General features: G+C 43.1%; 1 protein-coding gene across 2 annotated transcripts in view; it reads right to left on the bottom strand.

Moving 5' to 3' along the window:
* FNDC1 (fibronectin type III domain containing 1) overlaps positions 1 to 17,389 on the bottom strand; it is an 84,089-nt gene that overhangs the window by 36,142 nt on the left and 30,558 nt on the right. For both annotated transcript variants that reach the window (XM_059841994.1, XM_059841995.1), the window contains exons 2-4: positions 3,268 to 3,477; positions 2,783 to 2,881; positions 873 to 987 (exon numbers count right to left, since the gene is read on the bottom strand). In XM_059841994.1, the coding sequence (XP_059697977.1) occupies positions 873 to 987; positions 2,783 to 2,881; positions 3,268 to 3,477 (424 nt within the window). The remainder of the gene's footprint in view (positions 1 to 872; positions 988 to 2,782; positions 2,882 to 3,267; positions 3,478 to 17,389) is intronic.

The following is a 17,389-nucleotide window of genomic DNA, read 5'->3' as shown; positions in this document are numbered from 1 at the left end:
TGCCAACCACAAAACCCAGCGTGTTTTTTCCTTCCTCTAATGGAGTGTAATTGCTTTCACCCCAAAGGATGGACTCTTCAAGATGGCCCCATGGCCATGAGCATGGCTGGATTGCTGGCAGGACATTGCTCCCAGAGCAGCACCAATGGCTCAGTTCCCATCTGTCTGCCTAGATAACTGCTTCCACAGAGAACATCTAAAATTACTAGTTTTCCTGCTGTGACTCTCAGGGCACTTCAGCACCAGTTTGCACAGCTCTTCAGTGTTCCCAGGCTGAGCAACACAAACCAGTGCTTTCAGATCTTTGGCAGTTTCCAGCCCACTTCCTTGTTTGTTTTGGTCTCCAACTGCTGCAGCATGGTGCCACAAGCCAAGCTCTCACCGACAGGGGAGCCCCAGCCTGCTCAGCCTCAGCTGCAAGGGGATTCTGGAGGGTCAGAGGATGCAGGGTGCAATGATGGGTGTCTTTCCCACTGCAGTGATGTGTCTTTCCCACTCCACCCACAGCATGGTCATCTCAAAGCTGTAGTCTGTTTTGACAACTCAACTCAACACCTCACTTCTGCGGGCTGTGCCTTGTCCCCCACTCCTTTTTGCCCATGCATCTTTGGGGATTTGCTGGCTGTGGTGATATACCAACACTGGAACAGCCAAATAAATACCAGAGCTGGTGCTGGCAACATTTCAGAAGAGATGTAAACCTCTGTAGTACAACACTCACACAGATCTCTAAATGCTAATGAGCAGGGTGCTAGGAGGCAAGCTCAATCATTCTCATAACCAACAGCAATTAAATAAATGAAAAAGTATTCAATAGAGCCTTGGCAGCAGCTCCCCTTCAGTAGCCATTCAAAAAACCCAGGACTAAGTACCTATTTGCTGCAACCTTCCGCTTTTCATAGAGTGGGTCTGTCCAAGTAACAAGCACAGACTGAGAGGACATAACTCGAACAGTTATGTCTTGTGCCACCTCCACCTCTTCCTCCTCTGAAAAGGCAAAACAGAACAGCATTTCATTAACAACACTGGAGTTCTCGTAAAAACCAGCAAATGTCTTCAACTGACTCTATAATATTCACACAGCACAGTTGATTTAGAAACCCAGGTGGGAGTAGAAAACTAATTGCATTGATTACTGATGGTATTTCATGGAAAGATAATTTCTTTTGTTAGCTGTGGGCCTACAAGGCCACAGTACTAACACATTTTACAGTCCTTCAATATTCTACTAGTCCCCAAACTTACAGCAAATGTTTTATTAACATACTGATATTCATCTCTGGCAATTGCACTGCTAGAGATACCTGGAGAGCAGAAATTTTGTCTTAAAGAAAATTCTGAGATTTTAAAGTTGGGTTTCAATTTGAAGGGCAATAAAACCTTCTTCAAAATTTTTTTCACAAGGGAGAATTAGTGTATATTTTATGGTTTTGACTGCTTCAAACAGGTTGTTTGAGTTCAGCTTTAATTCTTTTATGGTATAAAAGAAAAAAAAGAAAAAATCAGTGAAGTGGGCTGTTTTGACATAACAGAGTGTCTTTCGCAAATAATTTACAAAATTTTAAAATTAAGTGAAACTAATTTGATATTTTGAGGTATTGAATTTTGATGAGGTTCCCTTTTCTATCTGTCCATAAGAGTTGTTTTAGTCTAGTCTATCTACTGGCTAATGAGAGATTTATTACTTTTCCTTACTAGTGTAATGGCAACTATTTCCAAGTCTCCCAAAGGCACAGAATGTACAAGGCACGACCTTCCAGACAGAGTTTTATAGACAAGCAACATTGGAAAAAATATCGATGTCTCAGGAAAGGAAAGGAGCCAGTAAACTCTGGAGGATGATCTCAGTCTCTAGGGATCTTACTCATATATGACTGAAATTCAGGGAGAGATTGCCCTGCTCTTCAGCAAGGGAAGGGCATAAGCCCAAAACCCAGCACTGCCTGTACAAATGGCAGGCAGCAGGGAGGCGGAGGTACATTTCCCCTCTTCCAAACAGATTTTTAATGCACAGGGTTCTCAGTTCCAGGATCTCCAAGCCAAACAGCTTTTATACAAAAGTGGCCAAGAGGACCCATCTACTACCCACATGTAGCTTAGGGTGCCTATTTACAAAGTTTTGCAATGGGAGAACCTGATGAAAGAAAGCGAGCATGAGAAAGGACAAGGTGTGAGATGGGACTTCAATACAGTTCAATCACAATTCTCAGTTCTGGCATAGGTGTTGATCACCATCAAAATCTCCTAAAGACTTTGCCATTCCCATGCCATTCACATCACAGTGTGAGGGGGTGAAAAAGCACACTGGCATGGAAATGACTCAGAATCTCAGTCATCCTTTTTAACCATGGCAGCAGCATGCAATGACTTCTTTCCAATGAAAGTGAAAACTTTTGCCGGGTTGATGCTTCTAGCCATCAACCCTTCAAAAAAGGGGTTATAGATCTGAGAAAAAGAAGGCATATAATTTTGGGGGCCCTGGCTTTGATTTAATCAAGTCTTCTCATGCAGTTACTGCAATGCATAACATTTGTCAGTAGATAGAGAGGAGAAGATTAAAGGAAAAAAAACCAAACAGGACTGCAGAAACTCAACCAACCATGTTACAAAGTTTATTATTCCTGATTGAATTAGTGAATTAGAGACATCCATCAAGCTCTTTACCAGACAGAGAAAAACATAGTGGCTCTAGCACCCAAAGACTTCTGTGTAAAAATCACAAAGCTATCTCTTTGCATCCAATAGTCTCCACTCATTGACAGTAGATGTGAAAGAAACATACCTGTGACTTTTCTTTTAGTTAAAGATGACCTATAGACAGGTTGGCTCCGTCCTTGTGAGCTCCTTGATGGCAGTGAAACCACATGAACTGATTCAGAGGCTGTGCATGCAGGAAAAAACAGAAGGTTTCCTGTAACTTTTTTCATTTATAAGAAAGAATGGATTTCAGAATGGTCCCACGACATGCAAGCAGAATATGAGCTATGGCTCTTCTCACCACCCTTTCCCTCTGCTGCTAATATGACAAACTTGCACATGGTGTCTCTTTAACATAGCATCGAGTTCTCCTAAAATTTCTACCTGATTCTCTATGTAATACCCTCACTCTGCTAAGACACGGGACACAATTATAACAAGTGTTTTGATTTATAGGAAGAGGGGTTTTTGATACCTAGGACAGCACGTGATGTGTGCTCACCTAGCAGCTGCAGGGGACAGCAGAAGTGTGCTAGCTAAGCCAGGTGCTGTCAGGGAAATTTCACTCACCTAGTTTCCTTGCTTCCTGGTTTTGTCGCTCTTGTGGCATCGGAGCATAGCTCATCCTTCGGTTGCTCTCTCCAAATCCACGGGGATATGTTTGGGATCTGCTGTGTGGACCCCTGAAGCCTGCTCCATAGGGTGGTTTCCACCGAAAAGGTAACCTGCCATCTGGAGACTGAGCTCGCACTCTCAGAGGTCTGCTTGGCATGCCTTTCTCTTCACAAAACAAGCAAACACACACACAAACCCCATGATAGTTACTGTGGAGCACATGACACTATGATATCAGCAGTCCACATATGTCTGTTGGAAACACATCTATAAAGATCAGAACAAAGGGCATAATTTTACAGCTTTTTAATTGTTTCTGTAAAATCAAATTGGAGCAACAACAAGCTTTCCAAGCAGGATGTACAATACTCAACAGTGCCTTTTCCCAGGCCCTTCAGACAGACTGGTGCAAGACCTTGAAAGTGAAAACATATCGTAATACAAGGACTCATGCCAGAAACTGGGGAGTCTTGTAGCTTTCCTGTTTAAATTTTTTCCTTTTTTTTTTTTAAACCCCCTTTCTCCACTTCAGGCACACCGGTACATTATTTTTTTGGGAAGAGCTAAAGTTCAGTGTAAAATGAAGCACAGAACAGTTTTACTATTAAAAGCAGGTTCTTTTCTCCTAAACCCATCTCTAATTGTTCTGTTCTCCAACAGAGGCATATCTAAAATGTCTGTTCTGCACATGCCTTCATTCCTGACTTCCCAAACTCCCATTATATGATTCCTTGAGCACTGTAAAAGGTACCTCATGCAAATTGGGTATTTTTTAACTTTTGCTGACAAGTTGGCAGCATTCTTTTAAAAAGTCACAATGGTTCAAGGCTTAACAGCTCTTCCAGTGAAAAAAAAATCCTAGTATCCAATCTAAACCTCCTTTTGGGCAACTTGAGACCATTTCCTCTTGTTCTGTCACTTGCAACTTGGGAGAAGAGATTGACTCCCACCATGTTACAACCTCCTTTCAAGCAGTTATAGAGATTAAAAAGGTCTCCCCCGAGACCTTTTCTCACCTATTCTTAACAACTCTAGCTCCCACAATGTTCCTTTGCTCCAGATATTTCCCAGCCTTGCTGCCATTCTCTGGACTTCCCCAGCACTCAATGACTTTCTTGTAGTGAGGGGCCCAAAACTAGACACAGAACTCAAAGCAGTTGAGTATCACCTGTCCAAGTGCAGGGGTTTGATCCCTTTCCTGGTCGTGCTGCCATGCTATTTCTCATACATTTTCCTCATGTCCAACCCAAACGTCCCAAACAGCTACCTGCAGCTGCTGCCCAGCATTACAGGGCTACATGTGCCTTGCTCCCACCAAGCAGTGACTTTTTGCAGCCTCCCATCAAGGAGCAGCTGGTTGCTGAGAGACGTTTGCCTATCCTCCTGTGTGTCAGACTGAGCCAGCCCCATTCCCTTAGGCTCTCAATGGAACCCATGTGCCATTGGTAGCCACCACATCCCCAGATCTCAACATTTCTCCTGAGCATCCCAGCTCTGGCTAAGGGGAATAACACCTCCCCTCCACCAGCCACGCTCTCCCAGGTGCCTGAACATTTTCCAGGCTGCAGTGGAAGCACACTGTGCTAGTTTTCCCTCAGCAGCCCTGTATGTTCTGGGAAGAACACTGCAGCTCAACAGCTCTGCTTCCCCAGTCAAAGCTGCAGCTTTCATCTGCAATTAAAATAGAGAGTTGCAAGGGATGAAGGATACAAAAGGAACCAGCCCAGCCAGAGAGCCATATGGAAAGTATTCAATCTGAAACAAATGTGGTTTTAGGCAAAGAGAATTGTATCAACCCTAAGGCTGAATGCAGGGGATCAGCTGAGATTTTAAAACCAGGGCTTTCCAAGGATTCAATTACTTTCCTCATGGTAGCATCACATTCTACTACCATTGTTCCCACTTCACTAGTTAGTTCCAGTTTCTATTTATCATTCCTTGTCACAGTTTGACCAGCAGAAGTCTGAAGGCATCCGATATGGAGTTACCAGCAATGGTTAAAATGTCAAGGCTGATAAGTGCTGATCCATCAAAAACAGCGTTTTTGTGTGAAGGCTGTTCCAGGCTTTACAAGAAAGGGACTTCTCATTAAAAATGAAGGGCAGCAGCAGGACCTTATCACAGCTTAGAAGCCATCAGTCTGGTCTGGGATAAGGCTGAAGGTCCTGACCTCAGCCACACAGGGGAAGATGAAGCTGAGTTCACACCTCCCCATAGAAGTACCTACCAAGTTGCTGTCCCACAAGGTTTAGCCATGCCAAAGGGTTGGCACTTCCCAGTCAGAAGGACATTTCACACTCCTAAAGTCCCCAACAGAGTCACTGTCTTCTGCAGTCACAGCTCCTGAACCTCCCCATGTCCTGGTCTCCTGCACTCAGCTCTGGGTGAAAAAAAGCTGAATTTCCACAAAGAAGATAACCCTGGGACTGAACACAGTGAGCAAGAAAAGCTCATTGTATCCTAAAGACCAGAATTTTGTCCTCCTGGCCAGGCTTATTCATGTTCAAAAAAATCCCTCAGAATCACCGCCACCACCAACAACAAAAATCACACCAAAAAATCAGAACTGTCCTAAACAAGCTACACTCACTAGAGAAGGGATGGGAGGAGGAAGTAACAAATCCCATGCATAATTTAAGTCATTCAGCTCCCAATGATGCCCCTTCCTGTGGGGATACTGAACTCCCCAGGAACAATAGTTTTAAACAGTCTTAAAAGAATGAGCTACCAAGTAACCAAGTACTTGACTGAACTTAAGGTTGAGTCTTCCTCATCTGCCCATTATTTACCCCTGTAAACATTTTCTCTTTTGTTCCAAAACTGATTTAACAGCTTTCTGGACTTCCACTCTGGTCAAACTAAATCAACTGGTAATCATCTTCAGAACTCATCTAAAGATCTACCTGCAATTACATTAAAATAAAATGCTTTCCTATAGTCTCGAAAATGAGAGTCACTTCCTTTCACTCTAGAAATCCAACATTACTTTAGAACTGCAGGAATCTGTGTACAGTATCTTGGCCCCAAAAAATTCAGGGCTGATTAAAGCCTTGAGACTGACTTCTCATAGATGAAACGTCCACTAGTATTGCCAAAATGTCTCTGTACTGTAGGAAAGCATTTTATGAATTATGTAGGCCCAAAGCACAAGGTTTAAGCTGAGGGTAAAATATCTTCTGAACAACCACACAAGGAGGCAGCTTGCACTTGCCAAATCATACATATTCTTCAGAGGGTCTCATCAATTATCTAGCAAAGGAAAACACAAAATAGTTCCAGAAGAGAAGGGAAGTACTGACCCCTAGCAATCAATCTATAACAGCAGGGGAAAACATACCAAACAACTCAAACTTATTAAGATACAAGTACAAAAAGTCATTGAAATTTGAGGTCACAAAAAGACAAGCACTTCAATTTACCACCACAAGTCCAGGTACAGATTTTTCCTTTTGCCTTCCATAGTCAACTAAAACTTTTCTACACTTTGTATGACATAACTTCAGGGTTGGAAAACTGGACCTATGAAATGTGTTCTGCTGCAGAGATAACAGATAACTTGGCACAGCCAGTAGACAACATCCATATAGTTTATAAGCAACTATCAATCTCTCTTTTCACTTCAGGCAGAAGTCTGGGAGACTGAGTACAGTGACCCAGCCACGGCCAAAGTAACAGCTTGGAGGCAGAAATTGTCGCTGCTAAGAGATAACAAAGTCATGCGAAAAGACCAAAATGGTAGCTGGTAAATGAAATTCTGCAATGGACAACTTGACCAAAAATCATCAGAATCTGCATTGCAACAGCAAACTGGCAGGATTTTTGCAGCTTTTTTAGGGGAAATGTGGTATTTTGGTTTTTAATATTATTTTAAATTAAGTTCTAAGCATAAAATGAGACTTACTGATTCTGAACACTGTACTTGAGACTACTGTTGCTTTACTGAACAAAACAGTATGAAAGGTTAAAGAAAAAATACTGCTCAGAAGAGCAGTTCAGAAGAAAAGAACTGCTTAGTTCATTTATCCTTCTCAAAAAGCAGATTTCTGTCTCAAGAAGTCTTTAACTGCTCCCTAAGCTCAACTAATTGTCCTTTGAGGTAAGAACCTTGCACCACTGGCAATCTGCAATCCAATTTCAGAGCTGAGCAACTCAGTTTACAGACACCCTGTACTTTTCCACTCAAAACCACCACCTAGAAAAGTACCTCAGCCAGATGCAGTTTCTGGATCTCTGAGCCATTTCTGTAGGAAACAACACTCTGTATAATATACATTTCCAAAAGCACCCAAGCCCTACCTCCATGAAGATGACAGCAGTAGTTGCAGCAAAAAATTTTAGTTAATTAATGAACAAGAAAAAAAGAGACACTATATTTCAATTCCTTAGTGGGCAGTTCTAAATTTAATTCCATTTGTGAGTAATTCCATTTGTCTTTGTAAAACATCCATACTCATAAAACGTATTGTATTGGCCACTCCTAAATGAAACTGCTTGAACCGTGACACTCAAGTTCAGGGCACACATGGCACACACATCCTAAGGCAACTCTACAGGTACCCTTTTTGGGCAGCTCATGAAACCAAGAGAGGATGCTGCCCAGGGGTGCAGAGAGACTGAGGAATGCCAGCCCTGCAGAAAGCACCAGGAAAGTCAGAAAGTAAAGCCCGACACTCATGTAGCAGTGCTAATGTACTGGCTGTATCACATGGCCAGTACATGGACACTGCATGTGTGTACATGGCCAGACCTTCACCAGGAAAAAGTTTACTGTTTTCAAAAATACTTTGCAACATGATCACTTTTTTTCTTCTTCATGTCCCCAACAGGTGCTGTTTTCCACATGGTGCTTTACCATCTTCCAGTATGTAAATCACTTTGTGTATTGGCTTTAAGGACTGGGGTAATTCAGATACACCATCTTGTTTTTTCACATGATTTGAAATAGATTATGACACAGAGTGTATTTGACAAGGTGAAAGCAGAGCTTTACCAGCAAAGCCAGGCATCTAAGCTTTGTAGTCCTTTGTGCAACTTAAGTCTTCAACCTTTGTTGATTATTCATAAACAGGAAAAGAAAAACATCATTTTACCATAACTGAAAAGCAAAGGGGAAAGAAAACATCTCACTTTTCTCATCCAGCAATCCACACAGGGGTGTCTGCTCTCCTCCTCACCTTCACATACTCTGGCTGTTACCTGTTACCATACAGCTACCCCCAAGCCACACCAACAGAAAATAAAAGAAGAAAAAGGACAAACACAATACCACTGAAAGATAGTTGTTTTTCCCAAAAAAATAATGTCCCATGTCACTTTGTCTAAGTGTTACTGGATTTTTTTCAAGTTGATGGGGTTTTTTTAAGATGAACCAGGCTCAGTTAAGAAAATGTGAGCAATTCACCAGCTTCAGTGAGGGCTGGACTGGGGCCATCTCAAGAAGAGTTCACTCTGCAAAGATATTTCCTGCAGTGGGTGAGCCAGCTCAAACAGTGCTGATGTGGCCCTCCAAACTGCGATGTGCTGACTGCTCTAAATGCACAAGACTCTGGGCTCAGTGATTGCCCTCAGACCTGCCCTGGCACAGAGCAGAACACGAGCTCTAGTGGGGATCTTCAGAGTACTGCAGCAGTTAACACATGTAAAAGCCTAAGTATATGACCAGAGAAAGTAGGGCTGAAATGGAAAAACAAATCCACCCTGAGGCTTACTGGGTCAATGGGTCCCCTAGCATTTTAAAATGCACTGTTAAATTTTCCCTGTGTGGGCTGATCAACTCTTGTAATGCCACTAATTTATACACTCGACATCAGATCTACTCCTGGAAATTAGCTAATCAGTTAAAGCAGTAGAGGCGAGCGACATAAAAATCCTTTGTTTCTTGCAGAAAAAAAGAAAAGATCGTTTAGCACATTTCCACACACTTCTGCTTGGCGCAGAAAGCAGGGACTGGAACACTTTAGTTCCTGCAAAGCACAATGGAATCTGTGCCATAATTCACTGGGCTCCGGTCAGGAGTTTTGGGCAGAGGACCAGTATCCAGAGGTAATGTCTGATTTAAGGAAAGCAATTCATTATACATCTGTAGAGGAGTTACCTGGCATCCGGAGGACATTCTTTAAATTGACAGCGTCAACAGAAGTTTCCAGTGCTCCCTTTGAAGAGCACTCTGAATGCTAAGCACAGTGGACCAGGGCACTTTTCAAATTCAGGAATGTAGTTCTACACGATTAACACGTGTATTACGACTTAGGAAAAACTAACAGTGAGTTATCAAAGGCTTCACATGCTCCCACTGACATCAATGCACAGGCTTCCTTCTGCATCAGTGACCTTTGAAGGGAGCCCTCTGAGGCTGAGCTATGTCTGTCTCTCATACCCACTGGTTTTGGATGCCTCACATCTGGGCTGCTCCAGTGATCAAACCACTGTGCAAAGGCCCCCAGGAACCTCACAAAGGCTGTCAGAGCACACTGCAGCCATGGCCCTGGTCTGCAAGTGCCCACTCAGGGTGTTGTCCAACACCTGCCTATTCCCTGAGTTGGAGGAAAGGCAGTACTGGAGTGACAACAGCTTTGGAAGTTCCTTGCAGGGGCAGAGCAAGTGAAACCAGCTGGCAAAAGTACAGGATTGCCCTCACCATTACTGGCTTCACCTACAGGCTGAGTTGAGGGACTCTTTCCATTAACATATTGGGCTATATTTTCTGCTCTCCCTGGAGACTGCACCCTTGGTATCTTGCCCTAATCATGAAGTTGCTCATCTACATCTGCTGGCGTATTTATACAGCCAAAACCTTTAAACTGCAAGACATCATGGACAACCATGTTGCTCACCAGGCAGGTATGGGCTCTACAAAGAACTCCAGCACCAGAATGGATGGAGGGCACAGTCACTGCAACCACATGTGAGGTATGGACAACAGGTATGTGGCTGTGCACATTCCTTGGCAGGACATCCTCCTCTTGCCAGTCACCATGAGAACAGAGCTGCCTTCTAACCCTGCTGCCTTGCAGGTGTGACTGGTTGGCTTGCACAGGCATCACAGGTGATGGAAGAGCATCGTTTGTATCAGCGCAACCATCCACAGCATATAGCTGGGCAAGGGTTTGGCAGTTGAGCCTTCCAGAGAAAACCAACAATGTACCACGTAGAGAAATGCAGGGATGGATTAAGGCCCACCTGTGGTTCCCTCTAAAATGACAACTACAAAGGCATGGATAGTGTCTCCAGCCAGCATGACAAGGGGTAAAATCATGACATTTGGCAAGGGAGAACTGAGACTCAGTAAGTTGTGCTTTGCTGCATGCACTAACCAAGCAACAAAAATGTATGGAAACAGTTCCTCCAACTGGACCCAGAGCTGCAACAGCAAAAGCCATCCCTTCTGAGCCATATAGCTTCCAGAACACCACTGTTATAATTTTAAAACTTGCATTTTCCATCTTTCTCCTTCCACATTCTTCTCAAGAGATGCTGTGGACAGCTATGCCTTAAAAACAGCCCTCTTGCTTTATTTTACATATCTGTGCCACTACAGCATACATTTTTCACTTATAATTGTCACCTGGAGACTGATATCAGTCTCATGAGCACTTAAATATATCCCTCACCACATGCATTCAAGTTCTTTGATTCAAGACTGCATTCAAAGCTCTTCACTGCTCTCCCAGCTTAAACCTTCCTAGTTCCCAGCTGAAGCCTTGGTAGCACACTTTGTCTCCAACTTGTTTTGAAATCTACCCCTGCTCCAGAGGTAGAGGCACCAAGTCATTGCTCCTTTAGGTCCAATGAGAGGACAGAAACCCCTAACAGTCCAGAAGAACTGAGCAGGTGGTTTTCATCCCTCCTGGCTGCACAGCTCTGGCCCTGGGGATCCTTGTTGCCACCCACAGTAATCTGCATGGCCTGGGCTCCAAAACACATGGTTTACATCAGGCCACTGTTTCAGCTCCTGGAGAAATACAGCCCACTGCTCAACTCGGCAGCCACTTCTGGGAGTGCAAAACATGAAACCTATTCCAGCAGCAGGCCTCCTGAAAGCTTCCAAACATCAGACAGTGAGATGGATATGGATGGATATAGTACACTCTGTAAATCAGGAATGGTATGTAGGGGTGTGACCCTTCTAAAATAAAATCCTCAATCACTGACAAAAAAGGGAGCAGCATTTATGAAGAATGTACTTTGTATGTCATAAAAACTATAATTATTCCCAATTCCCAAATAAGTAAAATACAGAAAAAAGTTGAACATTTGGCAGACCCATTTTGGAAGTGTTTTTGAAACCAGCTACTCCAAAACCAGCATTGAAAGGTGGCTTTTAAACCTATCACTCAAACTATCCCTTTGTGTAGATACATTTCCTCCACCTGGCTGTCTGATACTAATTCACACTGATATTAGTCTATTTTTCTTTTGGATTCTCATCAATGCATCTTTCAAGGTCCTGATAATATTAGCTTGCATTTGATGTCTTTGAAGTTCTTCATCTGGTGAAAATAATTTTGTTTCTGGTGGATTGTTCTCTTTTACATGGCTTAACCATATCAGCCAGAGGTACTGCCAAAACGACTGACAACACAAGGACTTTTCTTCCTATGCAGGACAGAGTCATAATTGTGATTCCAGCTGTTCCTTGAGAGTCTGGAAAACAGTCTGAGGATTAGGTGGTACAATCAGCAGAATTAGGCTCATGGCCTTTACGTTTTTGATAACAAATAAAAATCAGATCTATACTATCTGACTAAGTTTCAAATGCTAATACAGGTATCCTTTCAATCTTTGTTTACTGACTTCAAGTCTAACCTTTTCTAAACTTAAAAATGGAAGACTGTAAGGAGGGACTGGATGCCTGAGGTACTCCAGTTTAACACAAAGCTCCCTGGCTTCAGTGGAAACCTCTACTTCATTAGGCCTGTCACTGGAAATTTGATTTGCAAGAAGGGGGACTCAGTGATTTTACAGAAGAACAAGTTTATAGCAAAGCTCACCTATTTCTTTTACATCAACAAGGAGGAATAGCTTGAGGTGTCAGTGAATCTGATAAAGCCATTGACCCCAAATTATTCCATATACACCCCTTCAACTCCTCATCTGATGGATAAATGGAATATTAGTGCTTCTCCACTGAAATGCACCTGAGGTTCCCCAGTGCTGACGCCACACTGCCTCATGAGACTCCTGGCTGTCTCAGCTGGCAGCTCCTGTGACACTCAGGTTCTTCCTAGGGTGCAAGAAACTCTCATCTCTTTGCTTCATTGGCCATTCAGTTGTAGAAATAGCACAAATACCAACTTACAACATCTTAAGCCCTGTTTCTGAGATAAATCAGAGCCTGAGGCTGCCTTAAATGGCACAGTCTGAATTTAATCTGACTGCAATCACAAACATGACAAAAGCACAGGATAAAGTTAGAACTGAGCTTGATTTCCCACAGATAATCCTTGTTCAGGCTGTGCTCTAGCTCTAGTCAGAAGTTCAGCGACAGGAAGAAAACCTGCCTGAGAAAATTAGAACATGAATCCACACCAAGCAACTCATGCCATGGCAAGACATTGTCAGGAATAAAACACCCCCCTTCAAAGACTGTGTCTTTCCACACCGTGTTCATGACTGTAGTCACCACATTATTTTCACCTATACTTTGTTGATTTTTTCATATTCATGTTCTTAATTTACTACAAACTGTGATAACTTCTTTGTTTTCTAACAGTCTAAGACGAAGCACACAATACATCAAAACCATGTCAGGAAAGTTAAAAGCAAAGAAAACATTGGCACAAAGCTAACAGACCTACAATTTTGATTAGTTTCTTCTTTAAAATTAGAGACACTTGACTCATACTATGTTTTAATGTGTATTTTTATTGTCGAAGAAGGTATTGAAAAGGCACTGTTCATCAAAGAGAAATGGACAGCAAAGAAGAGAAACCCACAACATGGTCCTGAATACTTGGAAGCCACATCTTCCCTGGGACATCCCTGACTTCCACCTGCACACATGCACCATCCTCACACTCTCCTCACAGCCACTTTTCAAAGGCTGAGGCCATTAACAGCATTGGCCCTGGGAACAGCTTAATCCATGTTAAAGAAGCCCAATGGTATCACGAGTGGCAACACTCTCCTTAGTGGGGAGAAGTGGGTTTTAAGCACAGTTCATATTGCTCTCTCTGACTGCAGGAGAAGGTAGGAGAAGAAATCCCTGAGAGATTCCAAGGCAGCAGGATCCCCCTGAGCAACTCCATGGCTCCTGAGGGCAGACCCAAGGGCACTCATGCATCCATCTGTCACTGGTGCTTGGGGCACACTCATGGGTTTCAACAGCCTCTTCCATGCAAACTCCTGGAGTGCAGGACTCCCCTTTGCTCACTACTACCCCAGTCTACTGCTTGTCCCTCAGACATTTCAAAGGCTGTCAGAGGCATGGGGATACTTCAAGTGCCACTTGGAACCCAGTCAGGATTTCGGCTGCACCACCCATGATGAGCAGCAACACTCTTATTCATGAAAACCTGGAATAAGACAGAATATTTGCTCAGACTGACTTAGTCTCAGTGGCTTTCTCACATTCTGTGAAACTGCCACCAAGGAAATGTTTCATTTTCACATGAGGAAATATGTGCAGGACTTTCTTTAAGTTGAAGGTGAAACTCCAACCACAGTTGATGGCCACACAGGAATGGCTAGATGGAAAGGATGACAGGATTACAAGCCCACAAATGCCCTTCTTTCCAGCACTGACACCAGCATGGAGCTTGCATGATGCTGCTCTGCCCAGACTGGACACGGGCCCTGAGTGTGTGAGTTACTGCACTGCAGCTTACTCAGGACATTTGCTGCCATCCCCACACAGGCTTGCAGATGAGACAGCTTATTTCCCTCTAGATGGACCTCAAAGGATGCCCATAGGTGAGGTAGTAAAAAAAGAGAGTATTGTTTCTAGGCTGTCAGGCATCCCCTCCACCAGTGCTCCCTCCCTCTGTGCCCACAGCCTGAGGGAGGCAGCTTTGAAGTGGGTTGGCAGGGGACACAAGCCAGAGCCAGAGCATGCGCCTCTGTGAGCCAGCCTCTGTTCTGCTCCCCACAGCTATGGCCATAGATCTCCAGAAAGGAAAACACACCTATTAAAATTGCACTGCTCATTAGGAGGCTAACTAAACCGTGGCAGCATCTTTATGCTGTGCACCTGGATCATTTCTTATGAACCTAAATCTGCTCTCCTTTCACATCCATGCAATCTCATTAAAACCAGTGGCATGTTATAAAAGCACTCAAGTGAAGAATGAGGCCCTGCTCCCTCAAAGGCTGAAGCAAACATTGTATGTAATTATCCTGATGGAGGATATGGACTAGGCTTAGAGGAAGTCACAGGAGGAAGCACAGCTCTCTTTCTGCACCAGCTTTCACTCCAACCTCATCAGGCAGTGGTTACCAACATCCATAAAGCACAAAGGTTCACACGCTTCGTTCATATTATTCACTTTACCTGAGAATTTCATTATCAAATAAATTCTTCTATCCAAATACCCACTTACCCTGGCTCATCCTCAAAGCAGGAGACAAATGGTAGCCTACAGCCTACTCTGTACTGGTTTGTGACAGGCTGTGGGAGGAAAGTGACAAGTCTCAGTCACCTTCACGTCCCCTGAAAAACCTGTTAATTTTGGCCACTTTAACACTCAGCTAATGGATTACATCAGTCATTTGTGGACACAGCAACAAGTGTTAACCAAGCCACAACTAGTAAAAAACTTCATGGCTTCAACTGTTACTCAGAAATCTAGGATTTTGAAAATTTCAGAAAACTGACTTTCACTTATTTAAAAAAAAAAGAAAAAAAATAAGGGAAAAATATGATCAGTAGGGTACTTCTGAAATGAAGACTGGGTTTGAATCCACAGCATTGGCAATCTGGATGCAGTGGCTCTGCTTTTGCTTCATTCCTTTATGCATACCACAGACATCACCAAATCATCCTCAAGCATCCTACTTACATTTGGGACGGCTGATTTACACTTCTCTCCAAAACCACTTCAAATGTAGACAAATTTGCTCCCTTACCCAGTGAAATAGCACAGATTTTTTAATCTACTGGAGATTCATATGTTTATGTAAAGTCTTTCCATTCCATCCCTAGTTTAAGTGCATGTTCAACTTTCCATTCGAAACTGCCAAAAATGCCTCAGACTCACAAAGTCAGAGAGCAGGAATTCAAGCTTCATCATGCATTGAAAGAAAATAAAATTTAAAGCTCTTCATTTTTATTTCACATTTCAAAGCCTTTTATAAATCAGAAAAGTTAGTTTCCCAAGGTGCAGGTTTACTAAGAACAAAACTCAGGCTCAGCATTAGTCTGCTCTTTCATTAGCAGCAGTCAGAGATTAAGTTTCTTTACCAAGACTGGAAAACATAAATCTTAAAATAACATAGCCTTTGCTGCTTCCTCTTAATGGAAAGGGAAATAAAAATCACTAAAATATTATTTATCTATCTCTAATATGAAACGGTTCACGTCTTGAAGTAATACCTGCTCTGATTCTTCTAACTTTATTCCACACTATTTATTGCAGAAGTTCTTTCAAAAAGCACACATACAGCTTTCTACCCTAAAAGAGAAGCTGGTGGCACACCCTCCAAGGCTTGCAAAGTGCAAAACTCATAGATCCCAGATAAAGTGCATGCCAGGGAAATGAACAGAATACTACAATCACTATTCTTAGAAGCTCTGTATTAGGTTGGGCTCAGAGAGGCACAGATCTTCATTAATGATAAATTACTTCCTTATTTAATTTCTTTTCCAAAGAGCAACTTTCTGTAGTTATATTCAAAGCAATGTCTTCATGCAAAGCCCTGGGCTGTTTCACATGTTATAAGCAGTTCTATCATAGCTGAGCAGACACAACTGAGACACACAGCAGCAGCCACTTGGATTCACCCCCTCGTGATTTGTCAAGTACTGGCACAGCTGGCAAAGATTTTATCCAATTAATAACCTTGAAAAGCATCTGAACATATCAAAAAGATGCAGTCACAGCTCATCAGGTTTGTAAAAGAGAATGTATGCCACCTTCCTTGGGTTAGCCCAGGGATGTCTAGAACTGAAAATTCACATATCTACATTGGTTTGGTCTCCAATGTTGAGGTTTGAGACTTGCAGCTTCTCCTCACATGGCACAGAATATCCCTGACCAGTGGGATGTACAGCAGGAGGAGCTTTTGGGAAAGAAGAAAATCAATCCTTCCTGTTAAGAAAGCCTCTGCAAAAATCAGGAGTGCAAGCCTCAGGAAGGACTTCCAGAGTCTTTAACATGCCATAGCTAGCAGGCTGCTAGAGCTACGTACCAGTGTACATGGACTCCTATTTAATGCTATTTCTATTTGGCGTTTGAACACCCAAAGTAGGAGATTTGGAAGGAAGGATGCAGTGGAAGGGGGTGTTGAGCAGCCCACCGTGACTGCTGCGAGAGATGCCCTGTGACACCAAGCTGGCACTGGTGCAGCTCAGAGGAATGAAGCTTTCTAACACCAAAACACCTGCCCAGCACTGCCTGCTTTGCTTGTGAGCTCTGACCCACCCATCACCAATGCTGGTGACCTATAATGTGGTGATGAACAATAATTCCCTCTCTCTTCAAACCTGAGCTACTGATGAAAACCAGCCCTTACTTCTGTGGCAGTGGCAATCTCTGCTGTCACAGGGCTTTGGCTAGGTCTGCATGGCAAGGACAGGTTACCCAACAGGGTTATGGGCAGCTTGAATCTGGGTGTTCTGTGTGGCCAGTGCTGGGGAAGCAAACCTGCAGCAACAGCAGAGACAAGCTCAAAGCTTGGATCCCTTAAACCAAGGCTGGCTGCTAAGAGCAAGGCAAGGAAACTTGCACTATTTTACAAGTAACTTAAGCAACTTGCTAACCTTTTGTGAGTTGGCCATCTGCTACCATTCAGTAGCACAAACACTTTGCTGAAACTGCAAAGCTTCCTGAAATACAGTAATTTCCTTCCATACAAAGAGGCCCCAAATTACTCAAAAGCTCCTACAGGCATTTTGAAGTTTCACTGTTTGCCTTCTCAGTTA

This window comes from Haemorhous mexicanus, chromosome 3, assembly GCF_027477595.1.
Source record: "Haemorhous mexicanus isolate bHaeMex1 chromosome 3, bHaeMex1.pri, whole genome shotgun sequence".
Lineage (NCBI taxonomy): Eukaryota > Metazoa > Chordata > Aves > Passeriformes > Fringillidae > Haemorhous > Haemorhous mexicanus.
The sequence above is the reverse complement of the archived record's forward strand: the minus strand, read 5'-3'. Positions and strand labels throughout refer to the sequence as shown.